We start from the raw sequence: 26,241 nt of genomic DNA, 5'->3' as shown, positions 1-26,241 counted from the left end.
TGTAAATAATATTTTTTTGATAAGCATTTGCCATTCATAGGGCAGTCAAGTTTTTGCTTGCAGTTACAATTTTCTGTATTTTTTTTTGTTGAGAAATTCATTTTTATTAATCAATGCAAAATTATGGCCTTTTATAATTCTTTCAATATTTTTTGTACAGCTATAGCTTACTTTAATAGTGTTTCTGTTAAAAATTTTGTGCAATTTATTAGAGAGAGGGAAATGTTTTATCTAAAATTTCTGCTGTAATTGAGGGGTAAAAATCATTAATATCAAATTGTATAAATTGTAAAAATATGGATGTATATATATATATATATATATATATATATATATATATATATATATATATATATATATATATATATATATATATATATATATATATATATATATATATATATATATTATATATATAATATATATATAATATATTATATATATAATATATATATATAATATATTATATATATATAATATATATATATTATATATAATATATATGTATATATTTATATATTATATATGTATATATTTTATATTTGGTTGCTATGAATATCTAATTTTGCATAGCAACAACCTAATTTGATAGTTGCAGATTTTTTACTAGTGCTATATTCACTAAATTTGGCATGACTTTATATAAGTGATATACTTTATATATAGTTGCTATGGATAACTATTTGCTTAACAACCAGATATTTGCCTCAGTTACACAGAGTGAAATGGGTTTTAATATGGATTTTCAACTGCCCTAATTTAAATAACAATTAAAGTAATTCATTTTAGGTAAAGATTTAGGTAATTAATAATAGTAAAAAAAAAAGTAGTGCAAGAAAACATTAACAATTTAAACATCAACAATTAGTATAACATACATGCTGTTGCTGTTGTCACATACCATCTACCATGGCTATTTCAATGATATGCAATATACTCATTTTATTTCATTGAGTTAGCTCAAGATTTGCATTTCTGATAAAAGACTCTTCTTTTTCTGATACAGCTGTTGTTTCTTTACTAAATTTAATGCACAGTGGACAACAGTTCAATGTCGACGATGGCCTACGGTTGTACCAGATTATTTATTTACAGGCTGTAAATAAATTGAATTATTATATGATGAACAGCTGGCCTATTAGCATCCACTAAGTTGTTTAGCACCACAACAAAATCATATGTTAATTTCCAGCATGTTGCATTCCGAACAACCAATCTCTTAAAGTCGTCAGCTACAGCATCTGCTGTCACAGTGTTTCTGCTCTGCTGATTCCAAGGTGCTTGACATTTTGCAAAACTTTTCTGTAAACGGACTTAAAACTAAAATTCTTAAGAGCTTTTGTAGAATCAACACTTGCAATCAAGTTGAAAGTATGAGCAGCACATCTCATATGCTTTGGTAAAATACTTACATCCACAGATGAAGCACTGAGAATCGTTTTCAGTCCACATTTTCTTGATCTTCATCAACAGAATTTTCATCAGGGTTGGTTCTTTAATTTCAAATCCAGGAAGTACATCTAAGTCAATTGAAAACTGAATAAAAGCTTTTCAGATAGATTCTGCAATTAACAATTGTTGTTCTAGTTGCTTTACCCTGAAGATGAAACTTGTAATGGATCCTATGGCCTCAGCAACCATTTCAAATGTGTGATGACCAGTAAGTGCATGCAACAATGGCTTTGCATCTTTTCCTGTCTTTGGGATACAACCAATAAAAATGCAAATGTAAGATTGGTTGTGAGATGAGTAGGAATCAGCAGTTGTGGCAACATAATCACCCACCAATAGTCACATGCTTGGCCTGGGCATTTACATTCGTAAGAATTCACCTGTTTGTCGTGAAACTAGGTTTGAATCCACAGACTATTCTTTCATGTGCTTTCGTTTAGCACCACTTCAATCTATTGCCTTTCTCTTTGTTCTATATCGATCTCCTTCATCTCAAGACTGTACTCTTTTTGATGTTATTTCTGATCATATTGACCAAGCCCTCTCTCTTTATCCATCAGCTAATATAGTTGTTGTCGGTGACTTTAATGCTCACCACTCTGAATGGCTTGGCTCTAGTGTCAGTGACTCTGCAGGCATTAAAGCCCACAACTTTTGCCTTTCTCAATCCCTAACTCAAATAGTCAACTTTCCCACTCGCTTTCCTGACAACCCTAATCATTTACCTTCTCTACTTGACTTATGTCTTGTTTCTGATCCTAGTCAGTGCTCAGTTTCTCCACATTCACCCTTAGGTGCTTCTGATCACAGTTTGATCTCTTTAAAACTAATATCTCATTCTTCTTCATCACCTGAATACCCCTACTATCGAACCTCTTACAACTACAGTAAAGCTGACTGGGATTCTTTCCGTGATTTTCTTCGTGATGGCCCTTGGGTAGAAATCTTTCAACTTCCTGTCGACAAATGTGCTTCTTATATAACTTCGTGGATTCAAGCTGGCATGGAATCTTTTATTCCCTCTCGACGATTCCAGGTCAAGCCTCACTCTCCTCCATGGTTTTCCTCACACTGTGCTGCTGCGATTGCCAATCGAAACCGTTACTTCCATATTTATCAGCAAAACAATTCTCCAGAAAACAGACGTCTGTTTATTACTGCTAGAAACAACTGTAAAAGGTTTTGTCTAACGCCAAAACCCGCTATTCTCAGGTCATGAAATCTCGTATCTCATCTCAAAAATTAGGCTCTCGTGACTTCTGGAGAATCTTTAATAATATCAATAATAAGGGCAAATCTATAATTCCACCTCTCTTGTATGGTTCAGACTTTGTCACCTCACCTAAAGACAAAGCCGAACTGTTTGCTAAAAACTTTTCATCAATATCATCTCTTAATTCCACTAATTGCGTTCTACCTGATATTGCCAACAAACAGGTTGATTCATTGCTTGACATTCATATCACTTCAGCATCTGTATCTAAAGTGATTTCCTGTCTAGACTCTTCTACAGCTTGTGGCCCAGACAACATACCTGTTATTGTCTTGCAGAAGTGTTCTCCAGAGCTGTCGTCTATACTCTCAAAACTATTCAACAAGTGCTTATCAGAGTCTTGTTTTTCAGCCTGCTGGAAAGCCGCATCTGTTATCCCTATCTTCAAAAATTCTGGGGAGCGATCTGATTCATCTAACTACAGTCCCATAAGTCTTCTTCCTATCATAAGCAAGGTTTTTGAATCTTTAATTAACAAACACCTAATTTCTCATCTTGAATCTAATAACTTACTTTCTGACCATCAATATGGATTTCGATCTTCTCGTTCTACAGCTGATTTGCTAACAGTAATAACTGACAGGTTTTATCGTGCATTATATGAAGGTGGAGAGGTTAAGGCCATCGCTCTTGACATTTCAAAAGCGTTTGATAAAGTTTGGCATGCTGGTCTTCTCCATAAGCTTTCTTCTTATGGTGTATCCGGCAACATCTTTAAGATCATTGAATCCTTCCTTTCCAATCGTAGCATAAAAGTTGTCCTCGATGGACAACACTCTTCTTCTTATTCTGTAACTTCAGGGGTTCCTCAAGGTTCTATTCTTGGCCCTATACTCTTTTTAATTTACATTAACGATCTTCCAGATATTCTCACATCTAAGGTGGCATTGTTTGCTGATGATACTACTATTTATTCTTGTCGTGATAAGAAACCAACACCCTCTGATTGCCTGGAGGGGGCATTTGAGCTTGAAAAGGATCTCACTTCTGCTACAGCATGGGGCTCACAGTGGCTGGTGAACTTTAATTCAGATAAAACTCAATTTTTTTCAGCCAATCGTTATCGCAATAATTTAGATCTTCCTATATTTATGAACGGTGATGTACTCGACGAGTCACCTACTCTTCATCTTCTAGGATTAACTCTTACTTCCAATCTTTCTTAGAAACCATATATCAAATCGGTTGCAAAATTAGCATCTGCTAAGGTTGCATCTCTTTATCGAGCTCGCCACTTTCTTACTCTGGATTCTATTCTCTACCTCTATAAATCTCAAATCCACCCTTGTATGGAATACTGTTGCCATATCTGGGGTGGATCTTCTAATGATGCCCTTTCTCTTTTAGACAAGGTGCAAAAACGCATTGTAAACATAGTTGGACCTGCTCTTGCAGCCAACCTTCAACCATTATCACATCGTCGTAATGTTGCTTCTCTTTCTCTTTTCTACAAATACTACAATGGGCACTGCTCGAAAGAGCTAACGTCTCTTGTGCCATCTACTAAAATTCATTCTCGTGTTACTCGTCATTCAATTAAGTGTCATCCTTTTTCTGTGACTGTTCCTAAGTGCTCCAAAAACGCTTATTCGTCTAGTTTTTTTCCTCGAACATCAGCTCTTTGGAATTCGCTTCCTTCATCTTGCTTTCCTGATTCATATAATTTGCAATCTTTTAAATCGTCCGTCAATCGTTATCTTGCTCTACAATCTTCATCTTTTCTCTTACAGTAACTTCCAACTTTAATTAGTGGCTGCTTGCAGCCTTGTTGGAAGCGAAGATGTTTAAAAAAAAAAAAAAAAAAAAAAAACATGTGAAACTGATAGCAATCTAAAAAATTTATACATCACTTCATGAAATTTTTAATTAATCTAATGCAATTTCAAAAATTCAATTAAAAATAAATCTTGAATGATATGTAGAGATACATCTGCATCTCTAAACATTTTAAATTAGAGCTAAAATTATTAATTGATACTTTATTGAAAAACAATATTGGTAACCTTATCTAGTGTTCTTCCACTCAGGAAAATTTGGAAAGGGTCAATTTTGTATAAAGCTCACAAAAGTTGGAGACTTCACAACATGCATTGGTGCCATGTAACAATCAGAAAAATTGACAATTTTTTAACAACTTCTGATTAACTTCCCGTCAGCTCCACTTGTTCCCTTGCCTAGAACTTTAAATAAATATGGTTGACTTAACCTTTAATCTGCTGGGAATAATGAGCCACTTGTGCCTTCTATATCTGGAAAAGGTCGTGTTGCCTTGCCTCTTACTGAGCCTGCTTTGAGAGTGTTTTTAAATTAATTGAGCAAACCAGTATGAGTTCTTTATGAGTCCATATGAGACTTCATATTTGAAAGTGATGATTCATGTAATCTTATGGTAATTTTTTTGGGTTGACAAACCACACAATCAAAGAGCAAAATCTTTAAATTTGTAGCATCAGAAGAGAGGAACATAAATTACTTATTAACAAATGGCCAAGGGTTTTGCTTTTCTTCATTAGAGCTATCCATTTTGAAATTCTTCATTTTAAAACATATTCTATTGCAGAATAAAAGGTCATATGCAAGAATTCACAAATTTTTGTTATGGTTTAAATTGTGCGGAAAATAAGAAGTTAAATGGGAGTGGTTTATTCAACCGGCTTACACAGGCAATTGACGGTCAATTGTTTATTTTTTCTTTCTTAATTATAAGAAAATTTATATTTTTACTTTTTCAGTATCGCTCAATCTGTTATTCATATAAAGCTGATAAAACTATTATTTTTTTCAAAATAAAACTTATAAATATAAATTGAAATATTGCAAGAGCTATATTGCTTCAAGCGTAAACTCAAGAAAATGGTTAATAATAGAGTTATATCCATAAAAAAAAGTTTTTTTTTTAATTTATGAAAAATTTTATAAGATGTTGTTTAAAGTTTGTAATAATTAATGCTTTTTCATTTTTTTGATAGAATGAAAAAACATTTTGGTATAAAATCATTATAACAAAACAAACAAACAAAATTTAAAATATCAAAAGTGGCAATAAATAAATAAAAAATTTAATGTGTACTATTTAGCTAATAATTTTTTGTTTTGTATTTTAATTTTTTTTTAAATTACTAATTATTTTTATTGTTTTATGATAAATTGTCTAAATAAATATTCTTGCACTTGCAAGATGATAAATAAATTTTTTTTTATTATGATTTGTTTTTTTACGCGCCTATAATATCTTTTTTTTTACTTTAAATGAACATTCTTTTTTTTTTACTTTTACTGAACATGGAAAAGTTAGTTTAATAACGTTTTTTCTTTTGTTACATTTGTACAGTGTGTGGGAAAAGTTCGAAAACTTTTAATAAAGGATTGTATTACAGTTTTATTAGTCGAAAAAATATAATGACCTAAGAACATCAAAAAATATATACAATTTTAATTACAAAAGTTCATTTTCAAAAATTCCTCTATTTGCTCTGATTCAAGCTCTGAAACACTGTAGGAACTGATCAATTGCGGAGCGCACCATATTTTTGTCAAACTTGCTCCACACTTTCACCAAATCGCGCTTCAACGACTCCACTGACTTGTGTGGTTTAGAGCAAACCTTTGCCTCTAGAATCCCCAGATGGCGTAGTCGAGTGGGTTCAAGTTACGGCAGAATACGGCAGCTGTTGCTGAGGCGACCAAAATGCTGGAAAATTGTTTTTACAAAATTCTTGCATCATTCTTGCTTGATGTGCTGGCGCAGAATCTTGTTGAAAGATCCAATTTTGGTTCGGATAGGTTTGTTGGGTCCAAGGCAACACTACGGCTTGAAGAATGTCTGTGACATAGTTGTTGGCGTTGATTTTGATTCCATTTTTGTCAAAAATAAGCTCTGTTTTGCCCAAAAATGATACTTTGTTAGCCTCAGAAGACCCTGAAGCAAGTACGCGATCATTTTGAACTTTGTTGGCTTGCTCAACGCTGAAGAATTTTTTGTCTGAAAAAAGAACTTTTTGTTGAAATTGAGCACCATGCTCCCGTAACAACCTTTGACATCTTTGTTTTCTTATTTCGCATTTCTTGTCATCTAGATGCTGGGTTTTTTGAAGCTTCAAAGACTTAAGTTTAAGTTCTTTTTTGACAATATGACGGACACTGTGCTCATCAATGCTGATTTCTCTGGCCATATGTCTCATTGAACGGCGGAAATTTCATCGAATTCGGTCTCGGATCAGTTTGCGGTTCGCAGGAGTGTTGGCAGTGCGTGGTCTTCCACTACGAGGACTGTCCTTAGTGTGGCCCAACTCCTTGAAATGTTTAATTGCTTTAGACACCACAGATTTACTGACATTGAGTAAACGCACAATTTTGATTTGAAGTTTATTTTGCTGATGCTAGGAAATTATAGGTGTACAAATGTTTTCACGTTTGATAGACATCTGAAAATAAAACATTTAAGAATGTTTAATACATCATTCAAGAGAGAATTGAATAACAAATTCAACAATGTAAAAATATTAATAAAACATTGTTTTGCTCAATAAAAATTTTAAAGCAAAAAAAGTTTCAGAACTTTTCCCGCACCTAGTAAGTGACCGGGGTTGATGTTTGACCAGGGCCGGGGCTGGGTTTGATAAAGCATAGCCGGGGCTGGGTTTGATAAAGCATAGCCGGGGCCGGGTTTGTGACTGGGGCTGCATTACTATTGATATTCCTTATAAATACATTATTGTTATTTAAAATTCATGATATATTTTATATAAAGGTATATATATCATCTCATCGTCATCATCATCACCATCATCATCATCATCTCTACATCATCATTTCTAAATTGTCATCATCATCATACTCTTCATCATAATCATCACCATCATCATCATTATCATCATCATCATCATCATCATCATCATCATCATCATCATCATCATCATCATCATCATCATCATCATCATCATCATCATCATCATCATCATAATATCATCATCATTATCATCATCATTATCATCAAGCATACAGTTGATGATGATGATTAAGATAATTATGATGATGATGATGACAATGATCATCATCATCATCATTGGCATTGGCATCATTGGCATCTTAATCATTGGCATCATTATCATCTCTGATACACACTATAAATATAATTACTATTCTCATACTCTCTCTAAGATCATTGCTTCTTTTCCTATCTTTTAAAGACACCATTTATCCATCTGATCTACTTTGTTCTTTTTTATTTGTCATTGTAAATATTTATGAATTATATTATATTTGTATATATTATTTTTGTGACTTTTTCTTATATTTTCTTAAACTTTCATAACAAATTTTAACTTGAACAAAATAAAAAAAACCAGCAACAACAACAACAACAACAAAAATCCAGCCCCGGCTAGTAACCCCTGCAAATTGTGTTGTTTAGCCGGGGCCGGGTTTGCAAAAACCTCTGTTTATAGCCGGGGCCCCGGTCACTTACTACCCGCACCCTGTAAATAGCAAAAATATAAAATGTAATTGTCATGCAAACTTTTTTACGTAATCATCATTCAAACTTCATAAGTGGTTTTTATAACGTTAATTATTCCTTTTATCCTACCGCTTGTTTAAACATTAAAAAATGATAAATGGCTTACGTGAAATTGCTTACCACTTACGTAAATTGGCATATGTAAATGGTGCGCCAGTTTATGCTTTAAAATAAGGCCTGCCGTAGGTGTATTAAAAATCTTAAGCTAGCCAATTTTCATTACTTCTCTCAAAATGAGTATTATCATTGTTTGTAGCTATCAACTTTTTACATTATACTTTATAAAGTTTTTCACTAAAAATCCTCTAGTTTAATCTCTGCAGAAGCTAGAAGAGTTAATTTCAATGAAAAGAATAGTATATTATTAGAAACTAGTTTGTTTTATCATAAATATCTGTAAATGTCACTAATTTTTATATTATTACTAAACAAAAAAACGAAAAAATTGTTAGGTAAACAGTACAGTTTGTATTGAATTAAATAACAAACAAAATAACATTTTTTTAATTTTGTTTATGAGAAATTAAAGTTGATTTTAAGCAAATAACATAAGTTACAAGTCATTATTTTAAAATGTTATAGAAACCCAAATGGGAAAGTCAGGGGCAATGTATATAGTTCAAATAGGTTGTATACATATTAGATTTACTAGTTCTAGTATTTAATATAGGTTCTCGTAGGTTCCCTAAATTATGTGACACTTTTTATACAAAATAAAAGTATTAAATTTTAAAAGGTTTACCTTGTTATTTTAAAGCCAGTTTTTTTTTTCAACATCTTCGCTTCTAACAAGGCTGCAAGCAACCACTATTAGAGTTATAAGTTACTGGAAGAGAAAAAGTAAAGTTTATAGAGTATAATAACGATTGACAGATGACTTAAAGTATTGCAAACGATATGAATCAGGTAAACAAGATGAAGAAAGCGAATTCCAAAGAATTGATGATCGAGAAAAAAGACTAGACAAATAAGAATTTTTAGAGCATTCAGTAACAATAAAATGATGAGATTTAATTAAATGATGAGTAACAAGAGAATGAATTTTAACAAATGGCACAAGAGACGCTAGCTCTTTAGAGCAGTGCCCATTATAGTATTTATAGAAAAGAGAAAGAGAAGCATGATTAAGACGAAGTGATAATGGTTGGAGGTTGGCTGCAAGAGCATGTTCAACTATGTTTACAATGCATTTTTGCACCTTGTCTAAAAGTGAAAGAGCATCATTGGAAGTTCTGTCCCAGATATGGCAACAGTATTCCATACAAGGATAAATTTGAGATTTTTAGAGATAAAGTATAAAATCTAGAGTAAGAAAGTGGCGAGCATGATAAAGAGATGCAACCTTAGCAGATGCTAATTTTTCATTCCATTTGATATATTGTTTCCAATGAAGATCGGAAGTAAGTACTAATCCTAGAAGATGAAGGGTAGATGACTCATTGAATACATTATTGTTCATAAATATAGGAAGATCTAGATTATTGCGATAACGATAGCTGAAAAAAATTGAGGTTTATTTTAGTTAAAGTATATTATAAATGCTGAGTTAAAATGTATTATAAGTGGTGATAAATGATCATATACCTACTGTTATAAATGCTGATCTTTACTTTATATTTTTTTCCTAAAGCTTTACTGTTAAGTAGTTTAAATATATAAACTAATTCTGTAAGCTTATAAAATTTTAAAAGTTACTGTTTACTATAGCTATGCATAAAAAAAAAAGTTACACGCTTTTAAAAATTTTATTTTTTTATATTTTACAAAAAAACCACAACTGATTTTTATGGTTTTAAGAGATACTATACTCAAAACAATTTTTAAAATAGTAAATGAGAGTATTACAAATATGGGTTATCATGTGGTTTTGAATGTAATATTTTTTTTTTAGATTTTGTCCACCACCTGGCCCACTGTACATTGACTTAATGTCAATGCAATAAATGAATAATTTTTAACAAAATAAATGAATTATTTTAAACAAAGTACAGTTGAAAGAAAAAATTATCTTTGTTACATACAACAATTTCAAAAAATTGTTAAATAATAACATCAAACTTTAATGTTAACAACTTTAAAGAAGAAAAATGATTTTTTTTCTCTGCTCATTATTTTAAAGGCTGCTAATATTAGTTTTGTTATTAACTCTGGTGTGCAGGTTTAAACTAACTCTGGTGTGCAGGTTTAAACTAACTCTGGTGTGCAGGTTTAAACTAACTCTGGTGTACAGGTAAGTATCAATATCATAACAAACAGAGCTAAAGTTATATTTGACTATTTAAAACTTTATGGTAGGTTATTTTGGAAATGTTATGCAGATTAATCAGATTTTTCAGATATTACAGATTATTAAAATTAGAATATGCCTGTAAGTTAAAGTTAAAATTAAAAAAAAACTAAAGACAGAATAAAAATATGTCTTTATACTTGTATTTTGTACTTTTAAACCAAGCTCACAATTGATGTATACACACTTCACTTTGTCTAAAGCAGTTATATTATTCCATATATATGTAAACTCACTGCACTTATATCTAATTAGTAATTCAGTTGATAAAACAAAAATAAAAAAGCGAAAAATAAATAAAATATAATATTCATAATATAATACACAAGCTCAGAACTTTTACTTAGCTATTAGCACACAAGCTCGGAACTTTTTTTAAATAGATTTATTATATGCATTGCTGCCCTATCTTACTGTTTTGACAGTGGAGAGTGCAGATACTAAAGTTTTTAACTCTAAATATATTATGTTTAAAATTTGATGTTTAAATTGATTTTTGTAATTTTTTTTTTTTTTTTTGTATAGAAACAAGCCAGGTATTATGATTCTCAGAAAAATGCCATTCGTACTCGCAATCAATATATTCAGAATGTAGAGTCATTGTCTGCAGTACTTTCCAAGTATTTTGACTGTGATGTTTCAGAGATTATAAATGTAAGAGTTCAAATATTTAATTTTATTTTAGTAATTTTTTATGAATAATATATCCAATGCTTAATTGTTGTCAGCATTTTTTTTTTTTTTTTTAAATCATTTTTTTGATTTTTTTCCCAAATGTTTAGCTCAAACTTGTAAAATTATAATAAATTTTTATATGATGACACTACATGAATTTTATATTAAATATATATTATATATTTAAACAACTTTAAAATGTATTCTACAAAATAGAGTGCTCAATGTTCTTAAAAGAACAGAGCATTTATATATTAGTAGAAAATCACTTAACAAGAATTTTTTTTTTTAAATAAATTGTAAAATGAAAAAAAATTTTTGTTAAGTGATTTTCTAATAATATATATATATATATATATATATATATATATATATATATATATATATATATATATATATATATATATATATATATATATATATATATATATATATATATATATATATATATATATAAAAGTTGTTATTTTATAACTATAAAAATTATTAAAAATAATTTTTATAGTTATAAAAGTTTATATTGAAAATAAAAAAAGTTAATAAAGTTATAGGATATAAATTATAAAAAACTTTTAATTCAAAAGTATTTAATTATATTTGAAAACTTATAAAAGTTTTCTTGAAAAAAGTTAGAAACTTAAAGCTAAAAGTTAAAATATTGTAATAAAAGTAGCTTTAGATGTTTTGAATTTCACCTAATCAATGGTGAAAATTCTTTTTTTTTTTAAAAAAAAAAAGGTTAATAATATCAGATAGGTCAGGAAAACAAGCAGGCCTAAAACATAATGAGTAAAAAATGACTCACCAAATAAAAAATTACTGTTAAGTATGCAGGGGGCTCTAAGAATGTTAAACATGAGCAAGAATACTGAAGAATGTACTGAATGAAATGACTGAAAAGCATCAAATTCAAAACAATACTTATATCAGAATAACCATAACAGTGCTAGTGAAGACGGTATAGTCCTATCATTAATAAACTGGTTTAGCGACAACAAAAAGAAAGTAAAAAAGAAACAACATTCGGTGTATCTAGATAATCAGTTCCATTATGTTTTAGGATGCTTTAGAATAAATTTATTTTTAAAGTATATCTAAATATACTTATGCTATTTTGTATTAAGTAAGGTCTTGCCTTGCATCCCTGGTTTTAGAGGTCTTATCTTGAGTATGAGTGATACATTGCATTCACGAGGTTTATAATTAATTTTTTATTAGAGTTTACATTTTTGCTAGAATTATATTACGCTCATTTACTGTTTTTGTCTACTGTTTAAATTTTAAAAAATGTGTCATTTTCTGGTTTTATGACAATTTTTTTAGAAGTTAAAAAGAAAGAAATATTTATTGTTGTATAATGAGCGATTTGTATTTTTTAAATTATTTTTAATTTTATTTTAATTATATGTTTATTTTTTAATTATTTATATTTCTTATAAAAAGTTTTTTTTCTCTAAAAACTTTTAAAAAAAAGTTTTTTCTTATTTACAAAAGTTCCTTTTATAGAAGTTCGACCATAACTTTCATGACTCATTTTCTTCAACATTGCAAGCATATATTGGAGCAGAGATTCGTATGGCAAGTGCTCAAATACAATCTGCTAATTCATTAGCTCACACTGTGTCTGTCATGGATATAAAAAGCGACAACAAAATGTTTCTTGAAGATAATGACATATTTAAAGCAGGGATGAAATTTAGTTTTATCCCACATGCTGAAGATAATGTAAGTTTTTTATAGGCTTAACTTTTTCTCGGTAACTGCTCTAAATTTTGACTTACCTGTAACAAAGTTTTTACCAATAAAATAAAAAACAACATACTAAACATAGTTTGGTACAGCAAGTTAATTTTTCTTGAGTATTGCACTCTTCTCTACTTGGTTTGCTTTTTTGCCATAGCCATTAAAGCCTTTTAAACCTTTGTCAAATTTGTTGCAAAAATTTGGCAAGGGCTTTAAAAAAATGCTCGTCAAAAAATACAATTGTTTTTGCAACAAATCTTTTTTTTTTAATTAAATACTATAATGAAATTGTGATAACATTTTCATGTATGAGTTATTTTATTTAAAATTTAAATAAAACATTTGTTTGTTTTTTTAGGTTTTGACAATTACAGCTGAGCAAGCGATTGAGGCAGAACTCACACAACAACATAGAAAACTGTTTGATGAACTTAAACAGCTTGAAGTGGAAATAGCTGATGTTCGTTTTTTGTCATATCTCATCACTATATTATTAATTACTTTATTACTATTATTATTATTATTATTATTGTTATTATTACTATTATTATGTATTATATATTATATATTATTATATATTATGCTGTCACCAATTTTGTCTAATATAATAATTATAGATAATAATGAAGTAAATAAGTTACATTGTTCTAGAAAATTTCTCTCCTAAATTTCTCCAAAAAAATTTTAACTTTTGTAAATATAAAATAGTTATGCAGTATATTATTTTAATATATTTTAATTAATTTTTTCATATTTTAATATAAATGTGTAAGTATTAATTATAATATTAAGTGTTTAAAACTTATTGTTATAATAAATGGTAAATACTGTAAAAAAATTTAAACTGTGGAGTTATTAGTTTAATTGGGCTAGTAGTGTAGTAATTTCATTGTTAAATTCTTATGTATTACATTTAAATTTAGTTACAATCTTCAATCGAAAAACGTAAAAAAGGTCTTGAATCAACATATAAGAAGTATGATTCTGACATGAATGGTTTTTATCACATGGATATGTCAACAGGAAATGGAAGTTCTTCACCTAACAGTACCTTAGTTTCTGGGCCTCCTAGTCAATTAAAAGTAGATAAAGAAGAGTGGGAAAATGGCTTATTAGCTGTAAAAAAATTTTTTTAACTTTAGTTGCATGCTAAAAAATTTGTCATAAAAAAAGGGTTATCTTGTTAAAGATTAATGATTATACCTTTTTTTTTTTTTTAATGTCCTTTTTGAAATTGAAGAATTAAAATAAAATATTTTAAATGTTTTAGAAATTTAAAGAACTCATAATGAGCGAGTGTGTCCAACTTAGTGTACAAACAAAGTATAATATTCTTACAAAAGCATTAGGTATTATTGTTACTATCAGGGTTGGGTTCAAATGCATTTGATCGAATACAAATATGTTAATTCTAGATTTCCTAATACAAATTCAAATACAAATATATTAAATCACCATTTTCTAAATACAAATACAAATATTTGTGCTTTAGGTTGAAAAAATAATAAAGTTTTCATTCTTTATTATTTTCATTCTCATTTCATTCACAAGACTGATAAAATGGTCTACTAAATAGAAGAACTAAAACAAGTATTCTAACAAACATACCTTAAAAACAAGTTGATAATTTATTTTAGTGTTAAATATAAAATGTGTTAAAAATGAAAAAAAAAAAAAATTTTTTTTAATTTTTTCCCAAAAAAACACTGGGTAGCCTAGAATTGCAAATACATTTCAATCAGATACAAGTACAAATATTTAAGTTTTAAATCAAATACATTACGAATACAAATATGCCAGATTTGCCTGATTTTACCAAATACAAATGCAAATACATATTTGACCTCAACCCTGGTTACTATTATTATTTTTATTTTGGTTTTTTTATTATTTTTTTTAATTTCACATGATAAATGATTTAAAATTACTTTTAAGGTGAAATAACATCGGATGCCTCCAGAAAGTAAGTAGTTATATAACTATATAAAAATCTGTCAAATAAAACGTGATAAATAAAAATTGACTGTACAAAAATATAATTATCAATAAATTAATATCTTATGCACACAATATTTATAATTTACAATAAGAGAGATTTTATAATAAGAATCTAGGTTATGACTTAAATAAAAAAATTTAATTATTTTATATATTTTAAATAATATTTAACTTTTTATTTTAATACATAGCTTTTTATAAGCCATTTACCCCACTTTTGCAGTATATATTTGTAATGGGAGAGTAGAGTATGGATATTAAAATAGAGAGTTAACCTTATTGAAAGATTAATATTAATGATTCATTTGCATTCATTACAAAATTTACAAATAAATTTTTTATAATGATGGACAGAAAATAATATTTAATCTTTTTTAGCAACTCAATATCTACCGGAAAAAGAGCTGTAAAGTTGTTTGGAACAAGTCTTAAACAACAGCTGGAAGAAATGAAATGTGAAATTCCAGATATTGTTGAGAGTTGTACAAAGTACATTGCTAAATACGGTCAGTTTCTTATTTTATTTTTTATAAACTTATGTTTATAAAAAAAATTGATTGGAAATAAAGAAAAATCATTTATTTTATGGTTGCAAGAAATCAATGAAAATTTATGTCCTAATGACTTTTGAAACATCTTTAATGATGTCATTAACAAAGTCATTTTTTTGTCATTAATTTGTTTAAAGTTTAAAAGTCAAAAGTACTTAAAGAAATTTTCAAGTAAAAGTATTAGTACAGGGTGTTAGCCAGCCCTGTGAGGTCTTATTATACCTGGTATTCCCAAATGCTCATAAGAGATTTGTGTTAATATTAAATTGAAATTCCCAATTTAATGTTAACACAAATCCCTATCTATAGCTAAACTTTTTAATCTTGTCAAATTATATACAAAGTTTTATCATAGCTTTGAAAATAATTGCAAAATAATAATTTTTAAATATTGTTTTAAAAAAAGTAACTTAATAATGAAATATAACTTTGAAAAAAACTGCTATTTTAGAACTTTGTTTTAAAAATTTAAAACTTTGAAGAAATTTGCTGTTTTTAGCATAATTTATCTTTAGTTTTGCCAAAAACTAAAGATAAATTATGCTAATTCTTTAATAAAATATTAAAGAATTATAGATTTTAACTACAGTTAAAATCTATAATTCTTTAATATTTTTAAATCAAAAATTACTTGGGATTTCCCCTGCAAGTAACATAAATTGGCAACTCAAATTTTGCAATTTTTCGTTAAGTCTTGTAACACTATTGAGTACAATATTAAAATGTTATCAAGAAATAAAGTTCAATCTTAGAAAATAAAACAAATAAGCAAATGTTTTCTTCTGTAATCTAAATTACTTATATATAAAAATAAAGTTATGTATAATTAAATAAAAATTTGAGATTTTCCTTTTTTTTAGTTTTAAACAACATTATTCAAAAAGTTATTTAAGTTTATATTTGTTAGTTATATTTAATCTAAAAATATAAACCCGATCGTTTTTTATATGATTTCTTGAATTATAACTATAAATTTATATAATTAAATATAGACAAAGTATATACATAAATAAAATATACAAATAATAAAAAATATATGTAGTTTTTAAAAAAGGTTTTTCACATAATTGTATGCTTTTTTAAAGTATCATACTAAATTTAATAAAGAAAAATTTAAAATTTTTAAAAATAAGCTGTAAACATCTACTTTGATGTATTTTTTAAATAAAAGGAGAAAATATTATTAGATTAAAAGTACTCTTTAAGTAGTGAAGTAAAGATAAAAATTATCAATAAATGATGTTACCTAGGTTACATAAATAAAAAATTATTAATAAATAAAGTTACCTAGTTTAAATAGATAACCATTTAACTCTTTGAGGACCATAAGAGTTTTTATTTGTTTTTAAGCTTAGTTGCATGCTGCTTTACTTATTCTAAAACTCAGAGAATGGTTAAATAACATTATTATTTTAAAAAATAAATTAGTATTAACGTAAAGTAATTGAATTGGAAAACATATTGACCAAATGGTAGGCGGCATGCATAATAAAATGATGGGAAAAATATGTCCTTCTGTCCTCAAAGGGTTAATGATAACAATTAATGCAAGGGGTTTTCCATATAGTATGAATGCAGGTATAAGGGAAGGTGGTTACTCAGTGTATAAGGAAGGGGGTGTTAAAGAAAGCGAGTACATACACAGTTTGACTCTGGTTTTCTGTTTCTCCTAAAACTTGATTTTTTAAAAACGAAAAAACAAACATGGAACTTCACAAGTTTAAAAATCATTATTATGTATCATATCAGGTATGTTAAATTAAGTTTCATCCTTTTTCTGTGACTGTTCCTAAGTCTCCAAAAACTCTTACTAGTCTAGTTTTTCTTCCTTAAACATTAGTCCTTTTGGATTTGCTTCCTTCATCTAGCTTTCCTGATTCATATAATTTGCAATCTTTCAAGTCATCTGTCAATTGTTATCTTGCTCTATAAACTTCGTCTCTTCCAGTAACTTCCAACTCTAATAGTGGTTGCTTGCAGCCTTGTTGGAAGCGAAGAAATTTAAAGAAAAAAAAAACTTAAATTTTATTTTTCATGGTTTGAAAAAATTATGTGTTGATAAGGGGGTTGATTATGTAATAAATAAAGTGTGTGTGTACAGAGGGGGTAGTTTGGTAAAAGCATACAGAACAAGAGGGAAGGGAATTATAAATCAGTGGTTTTACTGCGTACATACTTTATGGATACACCTCACATGCCATTTAGTAATATCTGTAATATAATTATAAATAAATCAAATTATTATTTATATAATTATAAAAAAGGTTAAATAAATATTTTGATCCAAGGTGAAATAACACAAATAGATTTGATTTCATATAAAGAAATTAGGAATATTTTTTATAACGTTTAAAGTTATAAATTATGTTTTTGATTGATTTTGTATTTTCAAAATTTATTGATTTTAGTTTTTTATTATATTTTATTTTAATATTATATATTATATTGTTTTGTTTTTTTACTTATTTTTTTTACTTTTTATTTTATTAATAGTATTTTGTTTTTTTATATTGTTATTTTTTATATTTTATATATTTATACTTTATATATTTATATTTATATTTTTTATATTATATATTATATTTTTATATTATATTGTTTTATTTTTTTACTTTTTCTCAAGCTTATTACTTATTAATGACATCACTACATGAGCATTGAGATGCTATGTTTATTTGGTTCAATAATATTAACATTTATGAATATTATTTTCAGTTATTTTTTAATTATGATGAATAAATTAAAAATAGTAAATCGTTTTTTATAATTATTTAATATATTTTATTTTTGTTGTTATTGCATATCTTCATTTTAATTTAGGATTAAAACATCAAGGTATTTTTCGGGTACCTGGAGCATCGCAGGAGATAAATGAAATGAAAGTTGCATTTGAAGAAGGTTCACAAATATTTTCAGTGTTATTAATAGTTCTATGGTATCTATATAAAATTGAATTTGCTTCACGTGAAAGATTTCTTAATTTTTTACCTAAAATTTTCTTGTTTTGAGTTTTTGCCTGTTAACTCTCTAGACATCCGAGTTCGATCCCCACCACGTCCCTGGTAGTACCGTGCTTAACTTGTTTCTCCGCGCAGCGGCCTTGTTTGTCAAGGTTCGTGTTTCGGAGTTATAGAGTTGAAAAAGGGTTATAACCACTATTAAGTAGCCTCCTCATCTGTAGTGGCTTTATCGGCCTTGAGGAGGTGAATAACAAAAAAAAAAAAAAAAAAAAAAAAAGCATGTAATGATTTTGTATGATCATAAATGATCAATAAATGTTTTTTGATAAGAATATATAGCTAATATTTACTATTTATGTGATTATAGATGAACACTTTTTTGAATTAATTTATTTTCAAGTAAAAAATTTGAGTTTAAAAAAATCTATTTGATTAGGTTGTATATAAACAATCTATGTTGTATATAAACAATACCATCTTGTTTCTATACATTCTGACTATAGCAACCTCTATAGTGAAAATGTTACTAAATGTTTAAGTTGAAGCTTAAAGTTGTAAATAAGCAACTACTAAAATTTAAGCATTTATCATTACAGTCTAAATTACAAATAAATATAAAGTTATATCGAAATGTATTTATCGAAAAAGTGTTGTTGTATTATTCAGCTTAATTAAAACATAATATACAATTCTTATGTTTTCTTAGACAAAACAAGTCTAAGCTGAAGGTTCTTTTTCTTTTTACAGATGTCAAAAAGATCTAGAAGACTCCTCTTGATTGCTTGTTCTGCACACTGATTTGTTCTGTGAATTTCCAGTGTTTCCATTTTTTTTTTTTTTTTGTTAAAGATATTTGTAACTGACTGACAATTCCTTTCCTACTTCCAGTGTCTACATTCGTAGTGTCTGCTACAATTATCTTTATACTATTCCATAAATCGTATTTATCGTGAATAACTGTTATACCTTCCAGTTATATCTTTCAGTGATTAATCTTCTAGAGAAACAGTTCTTCTTTCTTATGTGACTCAAAAAATCATACAAGATTCTTCATCCAGATTGTCTTGTTTCTTTTAATAGTGGAAGTACTTTCTAGAACATTACGATTAAAGATAATCCTTGATATATTTCTGAAAAGCAATAAGAATGAATATAAGTGCCACTGTACTTCTATATTATATGACTGCCATCTGAGGAATACAGATTCATATACAATTATTAGTTTTGCTCAGTTAGACAGCTTGTCAGACATTTTAAATAATTATAATACTAAATTATTTTTTCCAGTTTAGGATGTTGAATGCTGGATCTTCTTGACTCATTGTATGGGTTTTGCTTGTGCCTCTGTTTTTATAACTAGGCAACTTATTTTATTATCTTCTCAAGAGGGCACAGCTCTAAAACTAAGTTTTATGGTTCTGAGGCTGGCTGGTATTCAGTATTCCTGAACTCTGAGGTAGCTCTTAAAGAGATTGATTCCGTTAACAGCTGTAAAATATATATGTTTAAGCTTTTAGTGTACATTATCAAGGCCACATTTGGAGCTCTTTGTTATGGCAACTGCTTGGGCTATTGGGCTATAGTGTACTGAGTACTATCTGAGCTTTGAGTCATGTTCTTTAACCAATTTAAAAACTATAAAATACAAAAAACCATCCTCATCACCAAGTTCTCTAAATCTATGATTCACTATTATTCGTGGTCTTTGAAGTAACTTTTCTTCTGTTGAGTCATATCTCTTTCAATGTTCACCAGACCTACTTGCTCCTTGTGAGACTAATTTGAGTTCATTTTGTGTCTTAGTGTCTCATTTTGTGATCTTATTGTTGATGGTTATCTTATTTTAATTCATAAAGACTCCAATAGTCACATGCTTGTGACTATTGGAGGGGGATTTACATCCATTAAAACTCACCAATTTGTCACCAAAATGTCATTTTCAATTTGTCATCCATTAAAACTCATCAATTTGTCGGAAAACTAGATTCTGAGACAATTCTTTTATGTGCTTTCGTTTAGCACTCCACTCTATTGCCTTTCTCTTTGTTCTACATCACTCTGCTTAATCTCAAGACTGCAGTCTTTTTGATGTTATTACTGATCAAATTGACCAAGCCCTTTCTCTTTATTCTTCAGTCAATGTTGTTGTTGGTGACTTTAATGCTCATCACACAGAATGGCTTGTTTTTGATCATAGTTAGTGCTCAGTTTATCCACATTCACCCTTAGGTGCTTCTGATCACGGTTTAATCTCTCAAAAACTATTATTCCGTACTTTTTCATCATCAAAATCCCCCTATCATAGTACCACTTACAACTACCTTAAAGCTGAATGGACTCTTTCCCTGATTTTCTTCATGATGGCCTTTTTCTATAAATATTATAGTGGGCGCTGCTCTAAAGTGCTAGCGTCTCTACTAAAATTCATTCTCGTGGTATTCCTCATTCAATTAATTCTCATCTTTTTACTGTGACTGTTTTAAAGTGCTCCACAAATTATTTTTTAATCAACTTTTTTTCCTCAAACATCTGTTCAGGAATTCGGTCCCTTTATCTTATTTTCTTGGTTTATATAATTTGCAATCTTTCAAGTCATCTATTAATCGATATCTTGCTTAATAAATTTCATCTTTTCTCTTCCAGTAACTTCCAACTCTAATAGTGGTTGCTTGCAGCCTTGTTGGAAGTGAAGATGTTTTAAAAAAAAAATTGTATATGTGTGTGTTTATATATATATATATACATTTTATATATATATATATATATATATATATATATATATATATATATATATATATATATATATATACATAATTGTTTCTCTTTTACTATTTATAATTTTTGTTTTTCTGCTATAGTTGTTTGTTAGTTAGTCAAAAATCTTTTAAATTTAAAAAAATGTTTTTAAAAAAATTTAGTTTCAAAATATTCAAGTTATTTTCTTGCTTTCATTTTATTATATTATTGAAGTTGATTTATATTTTCTATAGGTCGCAATCCATTGTCAGGTCTTAATCATTGGAAAGATATTAATGCAGTTGCAGGAGTATTTCGGTTGTACTTTCGTGAGATGTGTGAGCCATTGTTTCCCATAATTTTAAATCAAGAATATTTACGTGCTAGTAGTGAGTTGTTATGTTCTTAATTGTTAAAAATATAAAAATGTTTTTAAGATTTCCTTATTAAATAAAATATTGAAAAAATATTATCCTTACGTAAAGAAAAAAATTTGATGCAAATATTCATTTTCATTTATTCTTTATACTTTTTTATTTTTCATTTACTTACACTTGTTAATAGTAAAGTTAATTTTTTAGTACATATTTTAGCTATACTTTATTGATTGTGTTATTAAAAACTTACACTTTAATTAATAATAATGTTATGTGTTTATTGTATTAATATAGATATATATGCAGAGCTGGTATAAGTTATTGTCTTTTTCCAATGCAGCAGTAAACAAAGTTTGTTGCCTTCATAACAAACAAAACATAGAAAACAATTTAAAATATATATAATACACTTAGATAAACACAATGGTGATTAAATAACTTTTTTAAGGTTTTTGTATTAGTTCATAATAAATTGTTTCTTGTTAGCTGAAATCCAAACTTGCATTGCCATAGTCTTAATTCCAAGTGTACAGTCAAATACAAGCTTTAGGACAAATATAAGCTTCCCATTTCTAAATGTAACATACTTTGTGTTCTTTGTAACATACTTTGTAACATTTTGTAACATACATTGTATAGTGAGTATAAATTTTATTTTAAGAGTTTAGTGAATCAAAATCAATTTAAGAAATCTTTTTTTATGAATACTAGAAATTGTATATCCAATCTCAAGAAGTCAAAGTGTTTTAAATTAGCAGATGCTAATTTTGCAATAGATTTGATATATCCTGGAAAGATCAGTAAAAGTTAATAGAAGATGAAGGGTAGATGACTCATCGAGTACTTGCCGATCATGAATATACGAAGATCTAGATTATTGCAATACTGATTAGCTGAATAAAATTGTGTTTCATCTGACTTAAAATTCACCAGCCAATGAGCGCCCCATACTGTAGCAGAAGTGAGATTCTTTTCAAACTCAAATGCCCCCTCCAAGCAAACAGAAAGTGTTGGCTTCTTATCAAGACAAGAATAAATAGTAGTATCATTAGCAAACAATGCCACCTTAGATGTGAGAATTTCTGGGAAATTGTTGTAAATTAATGAAAGATTAGGGCAATAGATAAAACTTTGAGCAACCCCTAAATTTACAGGGTAATAAGAGTACTGTCCATACGTAACAAGTATAAGTAATAAATCTATATATTTTAATATAACAAGGATAAGTAATAAATCTTTATATTAAAATCTTAATTTAGTCTTAAATCTATATATATATATAGTATAAGTTACAAATATAAATAATAAAAATTTATACATTTATTTATTTTTATTGGCAAGGTCATTAATCAACAAGTTTCTAACATCTCATCTTCAGTCTAATAACCTACTCTCTAGCAATACAATTTTATTATTGTTCTAAGTCTGACTTGCTAACTGTTGTAACGGAGAGGTTCTGTCATGCGTCGGCGTTTAGAATGATTATTTGAAGGTTGTCTATCAAGACTGATTGGCGGAAATGATGAAAATCGAAAAGTAGATGATCAAATAATTTTTTGGATGATCAAATTTTCCCTAAATTTTTAATTTAACCAAATAGCCTACAGTTTAGGTGACATCAAATAGATTGTTTGTCTGAATCATAAACTTGTTTTATTTATTTTTTTCATAAATTCAAAGAAATAATAACATTTCTAGTTATATATTCATATTTAAAAGAATTTGCTTTATTCAAAAAAAGTTCATTTACAATTTCAATATTTTACATTTTCAATTTTAAATTTGCAGTTATTAACATTTAAACTGAAGATGGTTACAAAATTAACGCTATATTTATTCCACTAATCAAAAACGTTCAGTTTTTTTTATTCTGCTTTTTGCTTATTTAATATATTTTTTGGGGTTTTTTTAATATTAGGGTTTTTATTGTGAGGTAAAGATTGTTATGGTCTTAAAACTATGTTTAATTTAAAAATCGTTCAATTTTCAATCATTTTTAAATTTTTAAGATAATTTAATAACTTTAAGATTCTTTTTTTAAATGTAAGAATTTTTTTTTACTTATAAAGTTTGACTTGCAAATGCTGATGATCGAATTTGATCAGCCATAATTAATTTTTGGTGTTCACAGTATCATTTTTTTTCAAAAGTTGACAATCATTGGTTGTTGATTGACCATTATTTCTAGCGCTGCATGCATTTTATAGAGAGGCAAGGTGAGGGCTGTTGGTCTTGGCAAATTAAAAGCCTTTGATAATGCTTGAAATACTGATCTTCTCCATAAGGTTGCTTTATATGGTATGTCTGGGAATTTTTTTGAGATTATTAAATCATTTCTTACTAATCGCAGTAGTAAAGTCATCCTCAAATGCTAACACTCTTTTCCATTTCCAGTAACTTATGGGGTACCACAAAGTTCTAGATTGGTCCTGCATTGTTTCTTATCTACTAAATGATCTTTCTTTACAATCTTACTTAATTTGTTACATCTTGACAAAAAGTCTTTTGATTGTTTAGAATAGGTGGCTTGAATCTGTAACAGCTTAGAGCTTTTACAGTAAGAATGCTTCTATTTTTGCGCTCATCATTTTCTTACTCCAGATTCTATTCTCTACCTCTACCAATCTTTTATTCGACCCTTTATAGAAACATATTTGTCATCTTTGGGCTGGGAATTTTAATGATGCTCTTTCTTTTTCTAGACAATATTCAAAAACTCATTGTAAATGTAGTTAGACCTATTCTATCTGCCAAGCTTGAGCCACTATCCTATTATCATTAATTTTACTCGTTTCTACAAATGTACAAATGTACTTCTAAAATACAATTATGGCCGCTGCTCAAACACACTATTATCTCTATTTTCATCAACCAAAACTCATTCTCATTTGACTTCATTCAGCAAAGTTGCATCTATTTAATGTATCTGTTCCTTCATGCTCAAAAGATTTTTAACCATTTCTTTTCTTTCCTCACACATCAATACATTGGAAATCTTCCCTATCTTTGTATATGTGTGTGTATATATATATATATATATATATATATATATATATATATATATATATATATATATATGTGTATATATATATATATATATTTATATATGTGTGTGTGTGTATGTATGTATGTATGTATGTATGTAGATAAATGACTTAGCATATAAGCTCGTTGTGATTTTGATATCATAAAATTATCTTTTTTATTTATTTATTTACGGACATAAATTTTTTTAAACTATTGCAATAAAATAAATTACCGCAAAACAAGTTTAAATTACTAATTAGGAAGAACAAATCTACAAGTGTTATTTTGTAAATGTGGAAAGTCTATTTGTTTCAATTTTTTAATATTAAGTAATTAAATTTAATATAGCATTTTTTAATATCATTTAGCAAGTTAAATTTTTTTTTTACCAACATTTGTATGAGTGAATTAAATAGGTTAATTTTTTTTCCATCACTTCTTAAAATCCCTTTTTTGCAAATAATAATGATTTTTTACTTTTAAAATTTTATTAACAAACAAAAAATGTGACTTATTGCAAAAAAAAACAACAAAAAAACACAAATTAATTGCTTTACCAGTATTTTTTTGTGTGACAAACAAAGATTAAAGTTTCCAAGTAACAATTATTAAAAATTATGTACCATTGCGCTTTCACTTGTTTTATGACAAAAATGTTAAACGTACCTTTGTAAATAATTTTGATGCAGTGTTATAACATGTTTAGTGGGAATTTGAATAAACTTTTAATTCAAATTTTTTTTAAGTTATAAGGAAATTTTTGTTTTCACTTTTTTGATATTGCACAATCTGTTAATTATATAAAGGTGATGTCATAGTTACTTTTAATATTAGTTTGTCAAAGTTTAGTTTATTTGAGTGTTTCATTTTATAACTGTTAGCTTTTAGTTACCTTTAGTGTTTATCATTTTTTTCTATCGTTATTCTTATTTCTTTATATTGTTATACAATTTATTTTTGATTACAGACCACCACGATTAACCAAGTTTTAAATTATAAAATGTAGTCTTTTACTTTGCATTTATTTTATCTTTATTTCACACTTTGGTCACTTTAACTATTTAATACTGCATGTACATATATAAATACTTTATATATTATATGTACATATATATTTTTTTTCTAAAGATTATGGCATTTAAATCTCTCTGCAACACTTGTCATAAAAATATAACTGATAATCAAAAAGCCATCCAATCTTTGTACCTCATGGGTCCATGTGAGTTGTAACCATATTGATTTACACTCTGCAAGAATATATCCACTAGTTCATTAAACACTTTTGTGACTCCAAGTAATCATAAAAATATCTTTAAAGATCTAAATAAACTTCCTAGTCCTGTTAATTGCAAATACTATGATGTTATTGATCTCAATAAAACTATGCTTCCCAATTTAGAACTATATATTCATCTTAACATTGTTTCTCTACCTTTCCACATTGACAAACTCTGTAGTCCTGAACTTTAGGTTAAGTGGCAAGAAAATTGAACCTGTTAACTCAATTAAATATCTTGGTTTAAAAATTGATTTGCATCCTCCCTTTTTATCCCACTGTAAAGACTTAACAATGAAACTAATAGATCCAATGGCATGTTGGCCAAAATTTGTCATTAAGTTAATCTTGAAACACTCTTGAACATA

The 26,241-nt window shown here is 27.8% G+C and overlaps 1 protein-coding gene across 1 annotated transcript in view; it reads left to right on the top strand.

Moving 5' to 3' along the window:
• LOC100210201 (SLIT-ROBO Rho GTPase-activating protein 3) overlaps positions 1–26,241 on the top strand; it is a 65,698-nt gene that overhangs the window by 23,931 nt on the left and 15,526 nt on the right. The window contains exons 6-14 of the mRNA XM_065817671.1: positions 11,056–11,184; positions 12,712–12,930; positions 13,307–13,408; positions 13,872–14,066; positions 14,219–14,297; positions 14,884–14,911; positions 15,325–15,452; positions 18,318–18,395; positions 21,448–21,582. Of these exons, the coding sequence (XP_065673743.1) occupies positions 11,056–11,184; positions 12,712–12,930; positions 13,307–13,408; positions 13,872–14,066; positions 14,219–14,297; positions 14,884–14,911; positions 15,325–15,452; positions 18,318–18,395; positions 21,448–21,582 (1,093 nt within the window). The remainder of the gene's footprint in view (positions 1–11,055; positions 11,185–12,711; positions 12,931–13,306; positions 13,409–13,871; positions 14,067–14,218; positions 14,298–14,883; positions 14,912–15,324; positions 15,453–18,317; positions 18,396–21,447; positions 21,583–26,241) is intronic.

This window comes from Hydra vulgaris, chromosome 14, assembly GCF_038396675.1.
Source record: "Hydra vulgaris chromosome 14, alternate assembly HydraT2T_AEP".
Classification (NCBI taxonomy): Eukaryota; Metazoa; Cnidaria; class Hydrozoa; order Anthoathecata; family Hydridae; genus Hydra; species Hydra vulgaris.
The sequence above is the reverse complement of the archived record's forward strand: the minus strand, read 5'-3'. Positions and strand labels throughout refer to the sequence as shown.